A 24680-nucleotide genomic window follows, 5' to 3' on the forward strand; every position below is an offset into this window, starting at 1 on the left:
TTGGAGGAGTTCCCCGGGAAACAAAGAGGTAAACTCATGCTAAAAGCTACACGAATTGTGGGGAGAGGAAAGCCGTCTGAAAGATCAGCTCAAGACAGTGCAAAACAGGATCCAGTTGTCCCTAATCCAAATGACTTCCTCAGGGAGGTTGAGAGTCCCTTGACCTCTTTGGTTGTTGTTTCTGCCATACCAGAGTAAGTGGAATAGGAGGATAAGGCGTTTTGGCAAATGAGGGATCTCTGGTGGTGGAAGGAGGAGGAATCTCTTGGGTAGTCAGCCCCCAGCCCCGGGTGTAGGAGCAGGTGTTCACCTTCAGAAAATGATGGGAAGTTGTGGGCCTTGTTCCAATACGAGATGTTTAGGTGAAATGGAAAGCACCATCTGCATGTTATGTCCTTTTGAGCCAGAACTTGAAAGAGGGGTTCCAGAGAGTGATGTCTTTGTGCAGTAAAGGGGGAGAGGTCCACAAAGACGTGGAGCCAATGTCATTGAATAGTGAGCCCATCTGAATTCCTGGACAATTTCATCACCTCTTCCTTGACAGAGTCAAAGTGGGGTTTAACTCTAATGTCTCTCGGTAGACCATTAGATCGCATTGGTTGCAAGGCTTTGTGCACTCTGTCCAATTCCAAATGGTGTTCTGGGATGTCTGGGATTAAGTCCTTGATGAAGGAAAGAATTGCATGGTTAACTTCTTTCACTGATTCAGGTAGTCCTCTGACTCTGAAGTTGTATTGTCTTGAACGGTTTTCAAGGTCATCTATTTTGAACAATGCAGTTTCCAACTGATCCTGGATATCCTGTATTCTGGAAGTGTTTTGGGTAATTCTGGCTACAGATTGATCAGCCTTCTTTCTCTTACGTCCTCCGACAGTCGCCGCCCACTTCATATTCATCACCAATGGGGTTATGTCCTTTATTCCGTAGGAGTAGCTAGGCAATAGAATATGTTAGTACAAAGACTTTTAACATATCCCACCCCCAGGGGGTGGTCCCCTCAGTACATAACCCTCCACTTCCTGTATCCAACTCAGTTTCATTTGTCTAGCTGTCAGGAGTAGCTGGAAGTTTCTGTGCTGGGGCACCTTGTCTCAGCTCTCTTTCCTTTCTTTGGATTTTATTTGAGTTTTTTCTCTCTTTCTTGTTAGCTGCTATTTTACCAGCGTTAGTTAGTTCTTCTGATGAAGAGGATCATGCGGGCTGTGTCTCGGGCTGACCCCCCTGGTAGCAGGCTGTGGGTCAGTGGCTTCTCAGCCCGCCATCGAGCGTTCAGTCAGGTATCGCTCCTGAGTTATCTGAACGACCCATCCCTGTTCCGTGCAGGGATGCTAGGTGAGGTGGCTACCTCACTGGACGCTGTGCGGTTTCTCAACCCACCTTCTGATGCGTCCTGGATGCGACTCTCCCTGCCTCATGTGCAGCGGTTTGTTCGCCTGTGCGGGTCCCCCACGCCATGTGAGAGGTAAGTGCATTTATGTGGGGACCTGTCTGTCTGGGGGGTGTCAGTCTGGGACTGTGTACCTTGCCCTGTGTTCACACTATTACGTTTTCCCTATCTCTCACATTGCATGCTGTGGGCTGCAGGAGGGGGGGCTGGCTGCACTCTGTGTCAGTTTTCTGTCTGTGTGAACGGCTGTGTGCTGTGGGGCTTGAGTTTCTCATGCTTGGGGCACATTACAGCGCCGCTGCGGCGGTTTACCATGTTCCTTTTTTGGGCAGATGGTGTGTTTTACTTCTCCCTCATGGGGCGTGGGAGCGGCGGTTTGGCCATTTTGGCTGCGATCGCTCCGGCCGCATGTTTTACATGCATGGCGGCCATTTTCTTGTAGCCTCCATAGGCTTTCATAGAGCGCCCTGTATGCCAGCACTTCCTTTCCTTCAGGAGCACCGCAGGCAGCAGCGATCTCTCCAGGTTCATTTCTCTTTATTCCCTGTATCCTGCCTTGGTATACTTGTCCCTGTGGGGGTCCCTTGTGTGGGATGATTAGTGTGAGTGGGCTACGATCGCAGCGCTCTCTTAAAGGGGCGGTCACCCATTTATTTTTTGCTACTTTAAGGGCATGGATTCTCAGGAATACTAGTTTCCTGCCAATTTAGTGGGAAGCCAGGGGACTGCGGTTTCCCCCCCCGGGGGGGATTTGGCTGCGATTGTGGCTAGCCTTGCGACTCAGGTGCAAATGCTGGTGGCTGCTCAATCCTCTAAAAGGCCCAGAGTTTCAATTTCCTCTGTTTCAGAGGGTGATGGTACTGGGGCTGCTGGGGCAGAGATCTCCTTATCGGGGTCTCGTTCCTCCCTGGACCTTATAGGGTCAGCAATGGAGGCTGAGGTAGAGGGGGTTGATAATTCTCCCCCTGGCTCGTCTGAAGAGCTTGCACTCATGGATGAATTGGTTGCTTCTATCAAGCAAACTCTGCGTTTGGAGGAGGAAACATGTCCTCCAGCTGCCTTGGCGGCTTATGGGATGCAGAAAAGGCGCATATCATCGCAGTTGTTTCCATGCACTGATGATTTTCAGCGCGCTGTGAAAGAACGATGGCGTAATATACGCAAAACTTTTGCTGTACCAAGTAGGTTTAAGCTGCGCTATCCTTTTACGCCCGCTACTGATGGGCGTTGGTGTGTCCCACCTCCGGTGGACCAGGCGTTAGCAGTTTTGAACAAGTCCACTGCGATTCCTGCTGAAGACACCCCGGTGTTCCGGGATGCCACGGACAAGAGGATGGAGTCCTTTGCCCGTCGTACCTATTCTATTATGGGTTCTATGTTGAAAGCTTTATTGCTTCACTTATGGCGGCCCAGGCGGTCGCGAACTGGACGCAGGTGCTTAGGCGTGTCCTGGTGGCTGATTCTGCCCCCCAGGCGACTTTGGATATGGTGGATCAAATCCACCAGGGTGTCATGTATTTGTGTGATGCGGACCTGGATATGGTTCCGTTGGCTGCACGTGTGCACAGTGTGGCGGTGTTATCTCGCCGCCTGGTTTGGTTGAAGTGTTGGTCTGTGGCTCAATCTTCACGTAAGACCTTGGCCAATCTGCCTTTTGATGGTTCTCGCCTTTTTGGCGAATCCCTGGATGCCCTAATTAAAGGGGTCACGGGGGGTAAGAACACGCTCTTACCTCAATCCCACAAGACTAAGACGGCTCCTGGAAAAAAGAATGCTTTCTTTCGGCCCCCTCAGGGGTCCTTTCGTGCCTTTCGGTCACACTTTGGGGCAAGCCGTCCAAGGGTCAAGGCTCCCGCAAGAAGCCGTGGGCAGGTAAGCAAAAGTCCGGCCAATCCGGTTCTGCGGCCCACAACAGTGCGGCCTGAAGGGGCGCCCTCACCCAATTCACAGGAAATCGTTCGATCTGGCTACTAGATCGAGTTTTCTCTCTCGGCCAGAGAGCAGATTTTTTCCCTCAAGTCTTCTGTTATCCCCGGAGCGTTTGCGGGACCTGCATCTAGCGGTGCAGGACCTGAGGGCTCAGGGAGTGGTGGTCCCGGTGCCTCATCGGGACAGATTTTGGGGGTTTCTATTCCAATCTGCTCACCGTGCCCAGGAAGGAGGGCAAGGTGCGTCCGATTCTGGACTTGAAGGCGCTGAACCGCTTTGTGCGGGTGCGCAAGTTCCGCATGGAATCCCTGCGGTCGGTGGTGGCTGCCCTGGTTCCGGGGGAGTTCATGGCTTCCATCGACTTGCAAGATGCGTATCTTCACATCCCGATTTTCGAGGGTCACCAGAGGTACATTCGATTCGCCATAGCGGAAGATCATTACCAATTTGTGGCGTTGCCTTTTGGTCTCGCCTCGGCTCCGAGGGTGTTCACCGAAGTGCTGGCACCGGTTCTGGCTTTGTTGAGGGCCCAGGGCATTTCGGCTCTGGGGTATCTGGACGATATTCTGGTTCGGTCTGCGACCAGCCAGAGTCTGGAGAAGGATCTGTCCGTCACGTTGCAGACTCTGCAGGAGTTTGGTTGGACGATCAGTTTTCCAAAGTCGACATTGTGCCCATCGGTTCGGATTTCTTACCTGGGCATGATTCTGGACTCTGTCTAGGCGAAGGTCTTCCTGCCGGAAGAAAAATTCGCAGCTCTTCAGGAGGCAGTCAGGTCCCTCAGGGACGTTCCATCTTCGTCCATTCGGACGTGCATGCGGTGTCTGGGATTGATGGTCTCGGCTTTCGAGGCGATTCCCTTCGCCCAGTTTCACACACGGGATCTCCAAGCGGAGATATTGTCCAAGTGGGACGGGCGTCCGCAGTCTCTGGATCTCCAGATGTCATTGAGTTCTCAAACCGGAAGGGATCTTCTGTGGTGACTTCAATCCCCCTCAGTATCGGGGGGCAAGTCTTTTCGTCCCCTTTCGTGGACGGTGATCACCGCGGACGCCAGCCTGTCGGGCTGGGGTGGTGTTCTGGGCGTTTCTGTCCGCCCAGGGTGTTTGGTCGACGGAGGAATCCTCCCTTCCGATCAACGTTCTGGAACTGCGAGCGATACTACTCTGTCTTCGTCGTTGGACGGACAATCTTCACGGCTACCCGGTTCGGGTGCAGACAGACAATGCCACGGCGGTGGCTTACATCAATCACCAAGGGGGCACCAGGAGTGCCCGGGCGGCTCGAGAAGTGGCCGCGATTCTGTCTTGGGCCGAGACGCATGTCCCGGCAATATCGGCAGGTCACATTCCGGGGGTGGAAATTTGGCAGGCGGATTATCTGAGCCGTCGAACCCTGGACCAGGGAGAATGGTCCCTTCACCCGGCTGTCTTCCAGATGTTGTGCGCGAGGTGGGGTCTTCCGGAGGTAGACCTGTTCGCGTCTCGTCTGAACAACAAAGTGCCACGGTTCGTGGCAAGGACGTGCTATCCTCGGGCAGACGCGTCGGACGCGTTTGTTGCCCCGTGGCATCAGTACCAACTGATGTATGCGTTCCCACCGATTCAATTGCTGTCCAGGTTCCTTCGCGGAACCGACCACGGTGATTCTTGTGGCACCGGACTGGCCTCGCCGGTCCTGGGACGCAGACCTCGTGCATCTGGCAATCAACGCCCCGTGGCGTCTGTCTCTTCGAGAAGATCTTCTGTCGCAAGGACCGATCTTCCATCCTGCTTTACAGTCGCTGGCTTTGACGGCCTGGCTGTTGAAACCGAGGTCCTGAAGAACAGGGGTCTTTCCCCTGAGGTCATTCACACCTTAATAAATGCGAGGAAGTCTTCCTCGGGGAAGGTTTATTACCGTACTTGGAAGGCGTATTTTGCCTGGTGCGAATCCAGGGGTTTCTCTCCTGACACTTATTCGGTGTCTAGGGTGTTGCCCTTCCTTCAGACGGGTGTTGACCAGCGTCTGTCGCTGGCCACGATCAAGGGTCAGGTGTCTGCTTTGGCCGTTCTTTTTCAACGGCCTGTGGCATCGGATTCTTTGGTTAGCACTTTTGTGTAGGGGGTACGTCATCTGATCCCTCCTAGGAGGGACCCTCTTCCCCCTTGGGACTTGAATCTAGTTCTATCAGTATTGCAGCGTGCTCCTTTTGAAAGGTTCAGGGAGATCTCGCTGTCTTTGTTGTCCAAGAAGGTGGCCTTTTTGGTGGCTATCACCTCGACTCGTCGAGTGTCGGGGCTGGCAGCCTTGTCCTGCAAGTCTCCGTATCTGGTTGTGCATTTGGACAAGGTGGTCTTGCGACCTAACCCTTCTTTTCTTCCAAAAAGGGTTTCGGATTTTCATCTCAATGAGGACATTGTCAAACCTTCGCTTTGCGCGAAGCCGAAGCATCCGACGGAGGTGTTGCTTCACTCCTTGGATGTTGTCCGGGCGATTAGAGTCTATCTCAAATCGACTGAGTCTTATCGCAAGTCGGATGCCTTGTTTGTCCTTCCGGAAGGTCCTCGGAAGGGCATGGCGGCGTCGGCTTCTACAATCGCTAAATGGATCAGACAGACCATTGATCAGGCCTATGCTTTGAAGGGGAAAGTTCCCCCTGTACCTGTGAAGGCGCACTCTACCAGATCTCTGAGTACGTCTTGGGCCTGTCGTCATGGGGCCTCTGTGGCCCAGGTGTGTACGGCGGCGTCTTGGTCGACCGTACACACTTTCACGATATTCTACAGAGTAGATGTTCAGGCATCGGCTGATGCTTCCTTTGGCCGCAAGGTTCTTAGTGCGGCAGTTCCCTAGAGCCCTTGTTACGGGTTCTTTGGCTTTTTGGGATATTTGTTTTTTCCCTGGGTTTTCTTGCTCCTGTTGAGCGAGTGTTTTGTGCTTATGCCCAACTGGTTTCCTTCCTTTGGTAAGGTTCCTTTCTCTGATGGGGAGACGGTGTTGCCTTGGGCGCGGCTGCGTGCTTCCCACCCCTCATATTTACACTGCTTTGGGACATCCCCATTGGTGATGAATATGAAGTGGGCGGCGACTGTCGGAGGACGTAAGAGAAAACGGAATTTTTGTAAAATCTTACCTGTAAAATTCCTTTCTCTGAGTCCTCCGACAGTCGCCGCCCCCGCCCCTCTTTTGGGGTTTTGATATACTCTCTACTGCTATTCCACTGAAACTGAGTTGGATACAGGAAGTGGAGGGTTATGTACTGAGGGGACCACCCCCTGGGGGTGGGATATGTTAAAAGTCTTTGTACTAACATATTCTATTGCCTAGCTACTCCTACGGAATAAAGGACATAACCCCATTGGTGATGAATATGAAGTGGGCGGCGACTGTCGGAGGACTCAGAGAAAGGAATTTTACAGGTAAGATTTTACAAAAATTCCGTTTTTCCATGACTTCCAAATTCTGCAGTTCAGCATGGATAGAGGAGGTGATCTGTGCAGCTGTTTGGGCCAAACTCCTGGACAGCATTGTGAAAAAAGCGGCTATCATGGAAGGGAAATCAGTATGGATGATATGGGGATTGTAGGCCCCCTTCTCACATGCATCTGGGGTGGCCAGAAAGTCACTCATGGGTGTGAGGATAAGGTCTTCACATGTCCTACCAATCAGTGATTCAGTAGATGCTGGGGAAGGAGCAGAATGGGGCTTATTACTCACTGTAACATGTATTATAGTAGGTATTGCAGGGTTTGAGGCATCTTGGACAGCTGCAGACTCCTCTGTATCACAGTCTGTACTTCGTGTGGTAGCGGCCCCCATCTTGGATAGACCGACCTGCCACGGATGTGGTCAAGCTGACTGGATAGGTTCCTCCTAGCAAAGCCTCTGGACATCAGATTATTCCCTGGGTGTTCCCAGGTTGATTTCTGGTGGAGCGGGACAGGAACGAGTGCTCTGAAGGCTGTGGCGGGGATCAGAAGACCAGAATGATGCGGAGCTCCAAAGCTAAGCGGCCATCTTGGAGTCCTCCGCGCATGTGCCTCTTCTCCATATCCTCTTACACAGCTTTTCTCCACAGCTGCAGCGACCCTGGGGGGATGGAAACTTGGCACTAGCATGCAGCAAAACCCATCCCGTCCATTAGGGGCTCTGGAGAAAATTGTCTGCTATTTACGCTGTTCCTCTGCACGTCACCTGATCACATGAGAGCTTACTTTCACAGATTCCTGACAGATTTCTGTATGGTAAATATCAAAGTTCACTCTTCAGTTTAGGAGAGGTAGGACGCACCCAGGAACAATGATTTGGTTTGCACGGGAGCTTCATATAGAGGGCCTCTCAAATCTCCCTATGTAAATGTCCCTCCATCCAGAGTCTATATGTCCTATCACATCACACACAGCTCCTCTTACAACTGTCCCTCCTTTCAGAGTCAGAGAATCCTATGACATCACACTGACCTCACAGCTTCTCCTAATGTCCCACCAACTGCCTTTTTTTCTGATGTGTTCGGACCCTTGGCATCCTCACTTGCAAAGTGGGACTGTTAGTCCTGCGTTGTATGTAATGATGTCAGAATGCCTGCAACAAGCTTTGAACCTGCATAGTGTGGGGATCCTGTGTGGGTAAATTATACCTCAGTCTTAAGTGGGGCTTTATTATAATGGAGACCTGAATGGTGAGGTGAGGAGGATTCTGGGAATTTCATTTGATTTTACTATTTGTGTTCAAATTTAGAGTTTTCCTCCTGTGAAGTCTGGAGATCATATGACCATCACAACTCCCTCCCTGATGGAATAGAGAAATACAAAGAAGATTCTAGAAGTCACCAGAGAGATCATTGAGGAGAGGTGCTGGGAATTCTGGGACATTATCCAGTAACAGACAAGGGATGTGTCTGGATGGTGACTGTATCATTGTGTGTGTCAGGTTCCTATAAGGTGTCAGGATGTCACTGTCTATTTCTCCATGGAGGAGTGGGAGTATTTAGAAGGACACAAGGATCTCTACAAGGACGTCATGATGGAGAATCAGCCGCCCCTCACATCACCGGGTAAGAGGAGACTTTATTGTAAAGGAGAGAGCAGTACGGAGGATCCACCTAGATCCCCCATCATCTGATAAACACATAGAAACAATGTATTCAGTCAGTGTGTGTGTTTCCTACAGATGGATTCAGTAATGAGAACCCACCAGAGAGATGTCCCCGTCCTCTGTATTCCCGGGATTCCACACAGGAAGGTCACACCATCCCTCACCATCATCAGGTAGATGAGGAACAATCACTGATAGTATCATTAGGATCTGTACATTATCTGCATTGTTACCATTGATGTCATTTTTATTAAATATTCAGAGTGGAAACCTGAGAGATTCTAAAGTTGAAGTTAAAGAAGAGATAAAAGAGGAGGATGATGAGGATGGGGTGATGGAGGAGTCAGAGTTTCTAAAAGAACACAAAGATCTGTACCAGGACACCATGATGGAGTCATCCAGCTACAGAAACCCACCAGAGAGATGTCCCCGTCCTCTGTATTCCCGGGATTCCACACAAGAAGGTCACACCATCCCTCACCACCATCAGGTAGATGAGTGATAATTATTGGTAGTTCTGATTTATACACAGCATGTTTGTTACAATTAATGTTTTATTATATATTCAGAGTGGAATCCTCGGGGATGATAATATTGAAGTTAAAGAAGAGTATAAAGAGGAGGATGAGGAGTATGGAGTGATGAAGGAGTTTTCAGAAGGACACAAGGATATGATGGAGCCACCTAATACCAGGAACCCACCAGAGAGATGTCCCCGTCCTCTGTATTCCTGGGATTCCACACAGGAAGATCACACCATCCTTCACTGTTACAAGGTTGGTGGGGCGGAGGTTATAAAACACAGACTCATGGAGAGAATATGTGGATTTGTTATGTTATGTCCCAATAATAAGTCTTATATTTTACAGATGATATTTTTTCTCACTTTGATTTAGAGTGGAGATCCAATCGATATAGAATTTGAGGTTAAAGCAGAAGAAGAAGAGACGTATGGGAGGGATGATAAGCAGTCTTTGGAGGAGGATGGAATAACGGGGACATTTATAGAGGAGGACACTCCTACAGAGATCAGCACAGGTGGGTCATTAACACTAAATACATTCCTCCACCCATACTGATCACTGATTGGTCCAGAGTAGGGTGGGGACAGCGTGATAACAGCCTGAGGGAGGAGTCAATAACCCAATGATGGTGGTCTTCATCTTGGTTGTTCTCCCCCCATCCTCACTCTCTGACCTCTGGTGGGGCTCAGCCCCGCTGTTATTCATGACTAAATCATGGACTAAATAAGGAAGTGCAGGACTTCTTGTGTTGGGAAGATGGCAATGAGTGATAGAGGGGGAGGGGACACTCGTCCTATAATCCCCTCATCACTGTCACTCCTATAAAAGACAGTTCTTATTGTTTCCTCACTCTCTGACTAAGGTCCATGAATAAAGAAATGAACTGGTAGGAGATCAGAGGACCCATTTACTAGTTACCTTGAGGTTGAAATTGTAAGATCCTCAGAGACAGGGGTGGACTGACAACTCATGGGGCCCCCGGGCAATAGGAGTTAATCGGGCCCCGTGTCCACACTCAAGCCACACCTACACAAAGCCCCACCTACATATGCATAAAGGGGACATTTAAATATCTACCACAGCATAGCCTGCATGGAAGTTCCCGGCTTCTTTCTATAGAATCCGCTGAGCACTTCCAGGTTTAGAGGTGGCTTCCATGTGGCAGCCATATTTGTGATGCAACCAGAGGTGTTTTAAGAAAGCAGTAGACCTGTGTGCGAGATCATAATTTGAGCCCTAAGAGTAGGGAGAAAGGGGGGGGGGGTCAGAGAGGGAGGTGAGAGAAAGAGGAGAGGTGAGAGACAGATGGGGAGGATGAGAGAGAGAGGGGGTGAGGGAGACAGAGGGGGGGGATAAGAAACAGAGTAGGGTGAGAGAGAGGGGGATACAGAGGAGTGGAAGAGGGGAGTGAGAGAGAGAGGGGGTGGGAGACAGAGGGGGCTGAGAGAGAGGGGAGAGGCAGAAGAGGTGTGAGAGACGGGGGGATGAGAGAGGGAGGGGGAGTAAGGGAGAGAGAGGGAATGGGGGGGGTGAGGGAGGGGGGACCCTACCCTATCACCACTATCAGTTTGTGGCACTACCCTTTGGCCTCGCCTCCGCTCCCTGGGTTTTCACAATGGTGTTGGCTCCAGTCCTGGCGCTGTGACGGCAGCGGGGGGTATCAGTCCTGGGTTACCTGGACGATATAATTCTCTGTGCAGAGTCCCCTGCGGTGTTGACAGCGAATTTGGGAGTCACCATGAGAACTCCCCCCCATACTACACCAGGAGACCCCCCTCCCCTTAAAAATATACCAGGATAATGTTCTACAACTTTCAGACGCCTATAACGTACCCATCAGCAGGGTCCTCTGATCACTATATCAGCCTGGTAAAAGAGTCAGTGTCCAGTCATGTCACACAGTCAGGGACTGCTCTCACCTTCCTTCCAGCTCAATCACCAGCTGCATGTATTAAGGAAAGATCATAGCCTGGGACCCCGACCCGCTTCGCTACTACTGCACAGGTGAGCTACTTGCAGCATCAGATCGGGTGCTGCCAGGGCCATTGTTAAAAGTCATGGGACCCTATACAGCCTACCTGATGCCCCCCCTCCCCTCAACCTCACCCCTGGTCCCACTCCTGTCCCTGCCTCAAAGGAAAATGCAGCTTTGTCTTCAAGTGTATGCAGTAGAAGGGGGAAGCAGGTACAAATACAAGTGTAAATGAGGCCTACAGCTACAGAACTGCATACGCAATACAGGGTTCAGAGTGCAGGGTTAAGGGGTACACTCGTGCAGAGCCCAGGAATAGGTTACATTCAGAGTTCAGGTTCAGGAGTGCACTACATACAGGGTGAAGGGTTGAGGTTGTGCTTTGTACAGAGTGCAGGGTAGAGGACTGTGCTATGTACAAAGCGCACGTGTGCATATCTTACGGATCACCCCCCCCCCCAACAGAGCTCTCCCCGTATATTACCCCCAGTACAGATCTCTCTTCTCTACTCCCTGTCCAGTGCCTCTCTCCTCCTTTTCCAGTAAAGACCTCCCTTCCCTGTCTAGGACACAGCGCTCCTCTGCCCCACAGAAAAGAATGGACTGTAACTTACAGTAGGTCAGGCTGCCGGCGCCGGCTTCTTCTGATGCTGCAGGCTCGAGGATTGAGCTGTGTGCCCCGCCCCTCCTCTGTTAAATATGCAGAGAGAGTAAAGAGGGTTTTGAGTGTGCCGCTGGGATCGCTGTCACTTATAAAACGCAAAAGCCGGGCTTCTGTGTTTTATAAATGACTATAGTGAGCGGCAATGCAAGGGGCCAGGGCTGAAGATTCCAGCTGAAAAAAAAAAAACTTTATTAGTGCATTAAAAAACTTGAAGCTGCCAGCTGGCCAGGCCCCCTGCATCGCCACCCCTGGGTCCAGCCACTGCCTCCTCAGCTCCTCTCACTGGCAGTCCCCTGCTTTCTGTGACACACGTGCAGCCTCTCATGGGGCCCCCTACTGACTCCGTGCCCTTGGACCAGGGACGAAGTGCCCGACAGGTCAGTCCGCCCCTGCTCAGAGACAAAGCTGCCTGATGTGGGCGGAGTCCTGGTTTAGGGGAACCAATCTGCTCATGTCTAGTAATAATCTTTGTATTTCTATTTTAGTAGATGGACGGGAGATGAGGAAAACCTCAGAGGATTGTCTCACTTTGTCTCCAGACTGTAAAGTAGAAGATGAGGACATCACACAGTATAGTCTAGGAGAAAACCCGGCTACTTTAAATGTCCATCCGGTACCACACAGTGTAGATGGACCATCGTATTCCTCTTATCCTGAGGAACCTCAGACTGTGAGGGACGGTGCCGGACCATCGTATTCCTCTTATCCTGAGGAACCTCAGACTGTGAGGGACGGTGCCGGACCATCGTATTCCTCTTATCCTGAGGAACCTCAGACTGTGAGGGACTGTGCCGGACCATCGTATTCCTCTTATCCCGAGGAACCTCAGACTGTGAGGGACGGTGCCGGACCATCGTATTCCTCTTATTCTGAGGAACCTCAGACTGTGAGGGATGGTGCCGTTCTTCCAACAGATAAGAGGTTTTCCTGTACTGAGTGCGAGAAGTGTTTTCGTTTTAAGTCCTATCTTAATAGACATGAAAGATCTCACACAGGGGAGAAGCCATATTGCTGTCCTGAGTGTGGGAAATGTTTTTCACAGAAGTCCTTCTATCACAGACATCAGAGATCTCACACAGGAGAGAAGCCGTATTGCTGTCCTGAGTGCAGGAAATGTTTTTCACAGAAGTCTGATCTTTACAGACATCGGAGATCTCACACTGGTGAGAAGCCACACTCCTGTCCTGAGTGTGGGAAATGTTTTTATCAGAAGTCTGATCTTTACACACATCAGAGATCTCACACGGGAGAGAAGCTGTTTTCCTGTCCTGAGTGCAGGAAGTGTTTTTCACGGAAGTCCTATCTTTACAAACATCAGAGATCTCACACAGGGGAGAAGCCGTATTTCTGTCCTGAGTGCAGGAAATGTTTTTCACAGAAGTCCACTCTTTGCACACATCAGAGATCTCACACAGGGGAGAAGCCGTATTCCTGTCCTGATTGCGGGAAATGTTTTTCATACAAGTCCGGTTTTTACACACATCAGAAATCTCACACAGGTGAGAAGCCGCATTCCTGTCCTGAGTGTGGGAAATGTTTTGTAACCAAAACAATTCTTGTTAGCCATCAGAGATCTCACACAGGGGAGAAGCCATATTTCTGCCCTGAGTGCGAGAAATGTTTTTCACAGATATCCAGTCTTTCCAGACATCAGAGATCTCACACAGGGGAAATGCCACTTTCCTGTCCTGAGTGCGGGAAATGTTTTTCAACAAAAACAAATCTTGTTAGCCATCAGAGATCTCACACAGGGGAGAAGCCATATTTCTGCTCTGAGTGCGAGAAATGTTTTTCACAGACATCCAGTCTTTCCAGACATCAGAGATTGCACACGGGGGAGAAGCCGTATTCCTGTCCTGAGTGTGGGAAATGTTTTTCTGATAAGTCCCATCTTTACAGACATCAGAGATCTCACAAGGAAAGGAAGCCGTACTCCTGTCCTGAGTGCGGTAAATGGTTTTCACAGAAGTCCAGTCTTTACAAACATCAGAGATCTCACACGGGGGAGAAGCCGTCTTCCTGTCCTGAGTGAGGGAATTGTTCCTCACTGTAATCCTGTCTTCCTGTACATCAGGGATCCCACACAACCCTCAAGGTGTATTAGTGCCTTGAGTGTGGGAAATGTCTTCTATATGAATGTTGGTGGACATGTTGGGAAGAAGCACACCCTGATATACACCTCAGATATACTCCATGACTGATCTTCATCATGTAAGAAACACTTCATAAGGAGATCAGAGATCACCAAAGACATGGATTAAGTGTTGGCCATTTATAGCAGAAGAAAAATAAAAATTGAGTCATTACCTTTCATTGGCTGAGTACATTTTGTGGTGGAAGATTTCACAAACACTTAAAGGTCTATTTTTAAAATGATTTGTGGACAAATGTGAGAAGCTTTCACCCAGTCTTGACAAATGTTGGTTATATTTTACTTTATACACTACTTTCCTATGACCTTTTGCTCCATGTAGTGTCCATAGTCCAGTATTGCACTATTCTTTCTGATTGAGGTATTTCAGGAAAAATGCCATATTATGGCCACTAGATGGATCTGATGTTCATAGGAAATCACTGTCCGCTTTGTTCCTTCAGACTATCAATGCTGGGTCGGATCGCAGTCTTTAAAGTGTTTATAATTCCCAAACTGTTGTATGTTTTTAGGACCCTTCCTATTCCGCTACCTACCACCTTTTTCCATAATCTTCAAAGACAATTAGTCCAATATGTCTGGAATCTAAACATCCTAGATGTGCCTCACATTTACTATTACCCCCATCTATTAGAGGTGGAGCAGGTCTCCCTCACCTGTACTCTTATTATCAGGCTGTGCTTCCTGACCAAATGTATTACTGGTGGCATCCTACCAGGGAAAAAGTTTGGGCTATGATGGAACCCCAACTGTTCCATCCGCTCTCTCCACAAACTTCTCTGCTTCTGAGAACTGTATACCAATGACACTCAATATCAAACCACATATTTATCCAAGCCTTCCTGGAGGCATGGTCTTTATTAGCTTCTAAGACCACAGAATTAAGATCAATTTCTCTTCCCCTTGACACTCTCAATGGTATGATCCCCTATTTAAATAGAGCTCCTTGGAAACAAAGTGGGATCCCCAATTTGCAAGATATCCATGATGTTGATACATTAGCACCCTTCCAAACCCTACAGAACCGATTTGCCTTACCCTATTCAGAACTTTTCACCTATACGAGGATTTGTCACGGCTTAAACTGTTCATTACCCCAACACATCATATTCCTGGTATGGAGAAGTTTCCTGTTCTCTCCTCCACCCCCCCCCCCGATATGTGCCTGCTGTACCATGTAATGGTATGAATTAGTCTCCTGTTCTCTCCTCCTCCCATCCCCCCCTGATATGTGTCTGCTGTACCATGTACTGGTATGAAGACGTCTCCTGTTCTCTCCTCCCCCATCCCCCCTGATATGAGCCTGCTGTACCATGTAATGGTATGAAGACGTCTCCTGTTCTCTCCTCCCCCCCCCCCCCCTGATATGTGCCTGCTGTACCATGTAATGGTATGAAGACGTCTCCTGTTCTCTCCTCCCCCCCCCCCCTGATATGTGCCTGCTGTACCATGTAATGGTATGAAGAAGTCTCCTGTTCTCTTTGTTTTGCTCCCTTTGTGTGAAATCCCTGGTGATCCTGCCAGTCCCTCTGCTTTCCTATTAAAAACTGACCACACTAAGCAGGAAAGCACACCATGGTCAGTTCTCTAGCTATGCTTGGAACTTAGACTGCTCTCCTCCATTGATCAGACTTGTCCTGACACCCCCCCCCCCCTGCACAGCCATTCACTGGCAAGCTCAGTGTGCTGCTGTTTCTCCTACCCCAGCTCTTATGCAGCTGAGAACAGAGGGAATGTGATCATTTAAAAAAAAAAAAAAGGGGGAAAAAAGGTATTTTTAATTTTTTTTATATCTATCCAAAAATGTTTTGCCTTTTTATTTCTAATTTAAACTGAATGGGTTGTTTTACAAGCTGATTGTTTACAATCACTTTAAGAGCCAACAAAATCCCCCTTAAAAGTTTCCTCCCATACCCGTTTTACAATTTTTTGCTGCCCTCAAATACCCGAGTAAAGGAATCTCCCACTAACCTAAAATTCCTACTTAAGACACCTTTCTTAAACAAACGGGAAATAATCATCAGCCACCGCATTCCTGATCAAGAATGGTAAAAGTCCTTTCCTTTTTTTAGCTAAAGCATCGGATTGTGCCAACCATTGGGAGTCCTATCTGTGATGACTTCATCATTGGTATCTAACACCTATAACACTCTCCAAATTCTACCCGACTTATTCCCCCCCAATATTGGCGTCAATGTGGCGACTGGCTCACTGTTACACATTATGTGGACCTGCAAATTACCTAAATCTTATTGGAACAAGGTCTTTTCCCGGATCTCCAAGATCACTGATAGACCGATTAGCCCTGAACCTGAAACTGCCCTTCTTCATGTGGGCATTGAAATCTTCCCTACCAAATCTAGGAATATTATTTGTCCATTTACTCCAGACCACAAAACTCAATATTACCAGATTGTGGATAACTTCCAAGGTCCTTTCTTTTACTGAGACGATCAACGACCTAAATGATCAATGTGATATGGAAAAGAGGTTTGCTCTTCGGAGCTTTAGTTAGGATAAATTTCTATATTCTTGGTCTTTATATATGCACAATCCTAAATGTACAGTTACATTCTGATAGCTCAAACAAAATGGAGTATATTATACAAATTCTGTCTGGACTGGTATCCGGAGTTATTCCAGTTGTTGTTATAACTCTACCCTTATCCCTGCCTACCCCCCTCCTCATGCCTATCCCCCTCCTCATACCCTATTCTTATACTCCTCCTTCCTTCGACTTCATGCTCTTTATAGAAATATGACATAGTCTAGGTTTTGGGTTTTTTTCCACCCACTATTGAACCTTACCAATGTATTATATCACTCTTACACACTTGTCATGTGCTATTTGGTATCATGTGACCTTGTATGTTTCGTCTACATTGTGTAAGCTCTCAAATATTTAATAAAAATCATTTGAACTTTAAGTTTAATCTATGAGCAAAGTTCGTCATCATTGCACAGACACACAATTCTTTCTGTCCAATACATTTTTTTATTGTAATTTTACTTTTAACAAGAATCATAGAATCAGGAAATAGTAAAGGAAGAAATCCAATTGGTCAGGAAAATGACTTGTCTGGAATGTGGAGGCGGAGTCGGTAATAATTTGTGTACAATACAATACACAACGTGTTACATTATTATAACAAAGTATTGTAGAAAAGATCACACCATAGAAAATGGGGGAAAGGAGAAAATAAACCGGGATATGAAGGTGACATTTGTGTACGAGGAACACCTTAACAATTACCCCCATTTTATTCTCCAGGGCCTCTGCTTTCAGAAAATATATGTTTGGGCCTAAAATCTGCATTTTACTACGTGTGCAAAAATAATGCAAACACAGCTCTGGCAGTGAAAGGGTTAATGTGAGCTAGATGGGATCACTCTGCTGGGGTCACATTAGAGCTCCCCCTAGCTGCAGCCTGGTAATAACATTGCTAGGAGGTCTATTCATTTATCTGCTACATACTTCCCATCTTTATATAAACGTCTCCTGACATTTAGGGGTCTATTCATAGAAAATGCAAAGCAGTTAGCCTGGGGATTCCTTCTCTGTGAATGGGGGTAAAACATGAAGGACATTAGGCTTCCTGCTGGTTGGATGTTTTCCATTGGTTTAATATTGAAAATACCAACATTGGGCCACTAAATGGTGCTATCTCCTGTAATAGTTCTTGCCATTTATTAGCCAAATTTGGTATTTTTTGTTTTCAAATCAATGGTTGGGATATTTAACCCCTTCAATACCGGGTACTTTCCCCCCTTCCTGCCCAGGTCAATTTTCAGCTTTCAACGCTGTCACACTTTGAAAGACAATTGCACAGTTATGCAACGCTGTACACAAATGACATTTTTAGAATTTTTTTTTAGACAGATAAAGCTTTATTTTGGTGGTATTTAATCACCAGTGGGGATTTTATTTTTTTGCTAAACAAATGAAAAAAGACTGAAAATTAAAAAAAATTTATTTCTGTTATAAAATTTTGTAAATAAGTGATTTTTCTCCTTCACTGATGTGCACTGATGAGGTGGCACTGATGAGCACTAATGAGGTGGCACTGATGAAGAGGCACTAATATGCAGCAATGATGGGTAATGATAGCGGACTGATATGCAGCACTGATGGTAGCACCGACCTAGTGCATTACCATAAAACTATTTATTAAAATATTAAAAAGTGTACAAAGTACTCACAAGACTGGTGAGATACAACACACATCAAGAATAGCATATACAGTCTCCAAGGTAGCCAGGTCCCAATTGTGACGAATGGGCATGCAGATGGTCGCATGGGGCTGACGTGTTTCAGGCTGACGCGTTGCAGGAGCGAGGCCCCTTCCTCAGAGCCAGAAAAAATGCTGCTAGATCACAAGCCGAACGGCCGAAGACTAAATGGGAGTTGGCCCCACCTCTTCCTGCTCCGCCCCAACCTCAAGGACGGGACAAAGGGGAGGGGGGAAGGGAAGAAAAGGGAAGAGGAGAGGAGAAGGGAAGGGAGAAGAATAAGACGGAAAAGGCAGCAAGAAGGAGAGAGAGGGGAAGGAAAAGTGAGGATGCTGGGACAGGGAAGGAACATGGAAGAGGGGGGGGGGGGGCAAGGACACTTGTCCAGCCCGAGCCAAGCCACACCCACCTTCCAAGGCCAGCTCGGACTATGTGATCAGCGGCAAAAAATGTACAGCAAATGAAACACTTGTTCGAACAGGAAAGGAAACAATAACAAACCAAATGTAATGAATAATGCATTGAGGACAAAAGCGGTATATATATATATATATATATATACACACATACATATATATATATATATATATATATATATATATACATATACATACATATACACACACACACACATCAACAGTCAATACTTTAGATCTCCATAGGATCAGGATAATACTCCACTGCTTTACCCGTGCATGTCCACTAGCAAGCAGAACAGTGTCAACCACCCCCGACCTGCAACACTGCAGGGGGGACACTACCCATGGGAGCAGAACATGTATAGCTCACCTGGCATGGTGCACGGGGATCCCGCTGGCCTCTTTTCTACCAGTGGTTCTGGATACCCTTGATCCTGAAGGGGGCAGCAAGACCAAACAGCTCTCTCTACATCTGAGTTTGTAGTGCACCTCTTTCTACTCCATCAGACAGCACTTGAGCGCAGGAGGTTTTGTTTTTACTTGAACATGCAGCACTGATGGGCAGCCTTTATGGACACTGATAGGCGGCAATGATGTGCACCGATAGACGGCACTGATGAGGAAGCACTGACAGGCATCTCTGATGGGCACTAAAAGGCAGCACTGACTGGCATCACTGATGGGCATCACTGTTAGGCACTGATGGGCACTGGCAGGCATTGCTGATGGGGTTGCACTGATTATCAGTTCAGATCCCCCTGTAAATAACGCGGCTTATTGACTCTCATCTACTCATGCGCTGTCAGCAATGAAACCACCGCCCTGCCGTCATTTTGCTATAGGCCGGGCGGGAAGTGGTTAACTTATGTCTTTCATTTTCTACTGTACTTATAAATTGTTGGGTTGGAGTTGGGGGTTGGGTGATTATTGTTCATCATGTTTGGACATTACTTGGGGCATCCCCCAGGGGACAGTATTGGGCCCTAAATTGTTTATTCTTTATATCAATGATTTATGTATGGTGTCTTTGCTGATGATGTGAATATTTTATGTCTAGGCCGTGATTTACATCTCTAATACACGTTATTAATATAGAAATGAGGAAATTGAAATTATGGTTTGATAGAAATAAATTATTATTAAATCTGAATAAAACATCTTCTGGGAACTGGGAAAATTAACACATAAATAGATATTCAGATGGAAGGGTTAATATAGAAAGAGTTATTTATCCACTTTCAGACCAGAAGATTTTCCCCCCTAATGACCAGGCCTTATTTTGCGATTCAGCACTGCGTTACTTTAACTGACAATTGCGCAGTCGTGCGACGCTGTACCCAAATAAAATTGATGTCCTTTTTTTCCCACAAATAGAGATTTCTTTTGGTGGTATATGATCACCTCTGCAATTTTTTTATTTTTTGCGCTATAAACAAAAAAAGAGCGACAATTTTGAAATAAAAGGAAAAACAATATTTTTCACATTCCGATATATAACATTCCCCAAAAAAAAATTTAAAAATCAACATTTTTTAACATTTTAGGCTAATTTGTTTTTTGCTGCATATTTTTGGTAAAAAAAAAATCGCAATAAGCGTTTGCACAAAAATTATCGCGTCTACTAATACTGGGAAAAATGTATGTCATTTTTATTTTTATTTTTTTTTACTGGTAATGGCGGCGATCTGCGATTTTTTGTGGGACTGCGACATTGCTGCAGACAGATCGGACCCCTAACTGACATTTTTGACACTTTTGGGAGGATCAGTGACATTACTACAGTAATCAGTGCTAAAAATATGCACTGTCACTGTACTAATGACACTGACAGGGAAGGGGTTAACATTGTGGGTGATCAAGGGGTTAAATGTAAGCCTAGGGGAGTGATTCTAACTGTGGGGGGGTTGGGCTTGTGAGATGATCACAGAGACCTGTGATCCTATATAGAAGGCTCACATATCCTCTGTGATCATCCGAGGGAGAAGGACGGACGGCTGTGTTTACATCAGCCAACTGTCCTTCTCTGTCAGCGATCGTCAGTGTCAGGTGGCAATCAGAGCCGTCTGACACACGCATCAGCTTCCCCACTGATGAGCGGGAGCGCGCTGACAGCAGCGCACGCTCGCCCCCTAGCCTCCTGAGAGTGAGCAACGTAATACTACATCAGTTTGCCCATGAGCAGCTGCCTGCCGCAGTAAATCTGTGGTGGGCGGTTGTCAAGTGGTTAAATAAAATTTCTCGGGATGATAATATATGATGAAATCTGTTGGAAATCACATACTAAGCGTGTGCAATCCAAAGTATCCAAAAGTATCGCAGTTTTACATAAAGTAAGAGATATTCTGGATTATAAATCACTCCATATTTTATATTGTTCAATTATTCTTCCATCTCTCAGTTATTGTGCAGAGGTTTGGGGCAATAATTATATAACCAGAATATTTCCATTGATCGGAATACAGACTATTTCCATTGATCGGAATACAGACTATTTCCATTGATCGGAATACAGAATATTTCCATTGATCGGAATACAGAATATTTCCATTGATCGGAATACAGAATACTTCCATTGATCGGAATACAGAATATTTCCATTGATCGGAATACAGACTATTTCCATTGATCGGAATACATTCTATTTCCATTGATCGGAATACAGAATGTTTTCATTGATCGGAATACAGAATGTTTTCATTGATCGGAATACAGAATACAGAATGTTTCCATTGATCGGAATACAGAATACTTCCATTGATCAGAATACAGAATGTTTTCATTGATCGGAATACAGAATACAGAATGTTTCCATTGATCGGAATACAGAATGTTTCCATTGATCAGAATACAGAATGTTTCCATTGATCGCAATACAGACTATTTCCATTGATCGCAATACAGACTATTTCCATTGATCGGAGTGCAGACTATTTCCATTGATCGGAATACAGAATATTTCCATTGATCGGAATACAGACTATTTCCATTGATCGGAATACAGACTATTTCCATTGATCGGAATACAGACTATTTTCATTGATCGGAATACAGACTATTTCCATTGATCGGAATACAGAATGTTTTCATTGATCGGAATACAGAAGGTTTCCATAGATCGGAATACAGACTATTTCCATTGATCGGAATACAGAATGTTTTCATTGATCGGAATACAGAATGTTTCCATAGATCGGAATACAGACTATTTTCATTGATCGGAATACAGACTATTTCCATTGATCGGAATACAGAATATTTCCATTGACCGGAATACAGACTATTTCCATTGATCGGAATACAGAATATTTCCATTGATCGGAATGCAGACTATTTCCATTGATCGGAGTGCAGACTATTTCCATTGATCGGAGTACAGAATACAGAATGTTTCCATTGATCAGAATACAGAATGTTTCCATTGATCGCAATACAGAATGTTTTCATTGATCGGAATACAGAATATTTCCATTGATCGGAATACAGACTATTTCCATTGATCGGAATACAGAATATTTCCATTGATCGGAATACAGAATGTTTCCATTGATCGGAATACAGAATATTTCCATTGATCGGAATACAGACTATTTCCATTGATCGGAATACAGACTATTTCCATTGATCGGAGTACAGACTATTTCCATTGATTGGAGTACAGAATGTTTCCATTGATCGCAATACAGACTATTTCCATTGATCGGAATACAGACTATTTCCATTGATCGGAGTGCAGACTATTTCCATTGATCGGAGTGCAGACTATTTCCATTGATCGGAATACAGAATATTTCCATTGATCGGAATACAGAATGTTTCCATTGATCGGAATACAGAATATTTCCATTGATCGGAATACAGACTATTTCCATTGATCGGAATACAGACTATTTCCATTGATCGGAATACAGACTATTTCCATTGATTGGAGTACAGAATGTTTCCATTGATTGGAGTACAGAATGTTTCCATTGATCGGAATACAGACTATTTCCATTGATCGGACTACAGAATATTTCCATTGATCGGAGTACAGAATACAGAATGTTTCCATTGATCGGAATACAGAATACTTCCATTGATCAGAATACAAAATATTTCCATTGATCGGAATACAGACTATTTCCATTGATCGTAATACAGAATATTTCCATTGATCATACTGCAAAAGAAAGCAATACGGAATATTTCTGGGGCAGGATAAAGGGATCACACAAACTCATTATTCTTAGAGTTACAACTCCTAAAATGGACACGTGACGCTGCAATTACACACTGAACAAATAATATTTACAGCAAAAAACAATTTATTACCTGGAAATATACAAAAACGATTTCTTTCAAGGGACATGAGTTATAATCTAAGGGGAATAACGGAAAATTTATATCAAATACTTACCGTAATTTTCCTTTCCTGATGGACTCCATGGCAGCATACGTATCGGGTTTGGCCCCGCCTCCAAACCTACCCATAGGACCTCACTCCCATAAATCTTTGCACCTGTTCAGCACACGTGTTCTGTAACTATCCTCCACAGAAATCTGGGAGGGAACTCCTGCTGCCATGGAGTCCATCAGGAAAGGAAAATTACGGTAAGTATTTGATATAAATTTTCCTGACAGACTCCATGGCAGCATACGTATCGGGAAATAACTCGCCGTACACACAGGGTGGGCAGGTGCTGAACAGAAAAAAGTTTAATTCACTTTGTCAACAGACAAGACTTGCAAACAAAAATTCACAGAAGAAAGAGCCGCTGGCTCAACACAGTAGTGGGACAAAAATGTGTTAATAGAGGACCATGCCCCTGCTCTACAGATAACATCAGGAGCCACGTGTCTGGAAACTGCCCACGAGGTAGAAATGCTCCGCGTCGAATGAGCTGTGACTACTGCTGGAGGGGTCAAGCCCGTAGCCCTATAAGCCCACTGGATGGTTTGAATGATCCATGAGGAGATAGATCTCGTAGAGGCCCTTGAACCTTTGTTTTTGCCATAGAAGGTAACAAAAAGATACTCCGACTTTCTGAAAGAAGATGTGGCTTCCAGATATTTCCTAATACAATTCCCAACATCCAGTGGATGAACCGGAGAGTCTTCCCCTTGTCTGAAGGTTGGTAACACAGTTTCGACGTTTTCGTGGAAGACAGAGGTCACTTTTGGTCTCGCATCCAACATGGGAATAAGTACCACAGCTACTAGAAACACTGTCATCAGAGTAAGTTCCTTTATGGTAATGGACTCAGACGTGTCTTGGATACGATCTGACAGGAAATCCAGTACTAGAGGCAGGTCCCACTTGGGAAACCTAGGCTTTCTTTGAGGCCTAATTCTCACTGCTCCCTTAAAGAACTGTCGTATTAAGGCATGACTGGCCCAGGAGATACCCGTGAAAGCTGAGATAGCCGAAACTTGGACCCTGAGGGAACTCACAGAGAGTGGTAGATCTAAACCTGATTGTAGGAAGCTCAGCACGTCCTGGATCTTAATGGAGGACTGAGGATCAGGCCTTGCAGCCAACTGTGAAGAAAACCTTGACCAGATTCTCTGATAGACTCTATTTGTTGAGTTTCTTCTAGCACTGAGTAACGTAGAAATTGCAACTTCCGGACAACCTAAAGCCTGCAACCTCCTCCTTTCAACATCCAAACCCTCAGATGTAGGCGAGCCAGGCATGGATGGAGTACAGATCCCTGGGACAACAGATCCGGTCTGAAGGGCAGTTGGATTGGGTCTCGGACACTGAGTAGCATCAGAAGGGGAAACCATGGCCTGTTGGGCCAGAAGGGAATCACCGCCACTACCTCCACTGGCTCCGACCTGAGTCTCCGAAGGAATTGTAACACAATCGGAACTGGTGGGAAGGCGTATGCCCTGTGGAATCTCCACTGATCCGAGAGGGCGTCCAACCCGAATGCCTGGGGATCTCTGAACCTTGTGTAGTATTTCGGCAGCTTGTGGTTGCAGGGGGAGGCGAAGAGGTCTACTTCTGGGGAGAACCCCAATGACAGAATCCAGTCGAATACTTCCCTGTGAAGGGACCACTCGTTGTTGTCCAGGTCTACTCTGGACAAAAAATCCGCTTGGACATTCTGGACTCCTGGAACATAGACCGCCGACAGATCTGAGAGATTTCTTTGTGCCCATGACATGATCGGTTCCACTTCCCTCAATAGGGACCAGCTGCGCGTTCCCCCCTGCTTCCTCACATATGCTACTGCTGAGCTGTTGTCCAGCCGTAACATGACAGGTTGGTCCTTTGTCAGATGAGAGAATGCTCTTAGAGCTTGGAATGCTGCTCGAAGTTCCAGTACGTTGGATACTATCCCT

General features: G+C 46.5%; 3 protein-coding genes across 3 annotated transcripts in view; 1 reads left to right on the top strand and 2 right to left on the bottom strand.

The window, feature by feature from the left end:
• Window positions 1-24680, bottom strand: part of LOC309550733 (uncharacterized protein) — a 65384-nt gene that overhangs the window by 31786 nt on the left and 8918 nt on the right. The gene's annotated exons all lie outside the window — the stretch shown is intronic.
• The window catches only part of LOC309550274 (uncharacterized protein), a gene marked incomplete at both ends in the record, with an annotated part of 1476097 nt that overhangs the window by 15626 nt on the left and 1435791 nt on the right, over window positions 1-24680 (bottom strand).
• LOC309549905 (uncharacterized protein) overlaps window positions 1-24680 on the top strand; it is a gene marked incomplete at both ends in the record, with an annotated part of 228719 nt that overhangs the window by 7501 nt on the left and 196538 nt on the right. Inside the window, one exon of the mRNA XM_082250395.1 lies at window positions 12467-13328. Within this exon, the coding sequence (XP_082106521.1) occupies window positions 12467-13328 (862 nt within the window). The remainder of the gene's footprint in view (window positions 1-12466; window positions 13329-24680) is intronic.

This window comes from Pelophylax lessonae (assembly GCF_965119305.1).
Source record: "Pelophylax lessonae genome assembly, chromosome: 3".
Classification (NCBI taxonomy): domain Eukaryota; kingdom Metazoa; phylum Chordata; class Amphibia; order Anura; family Ranidae; genus Pelophylax; species Pelophylax lessonae.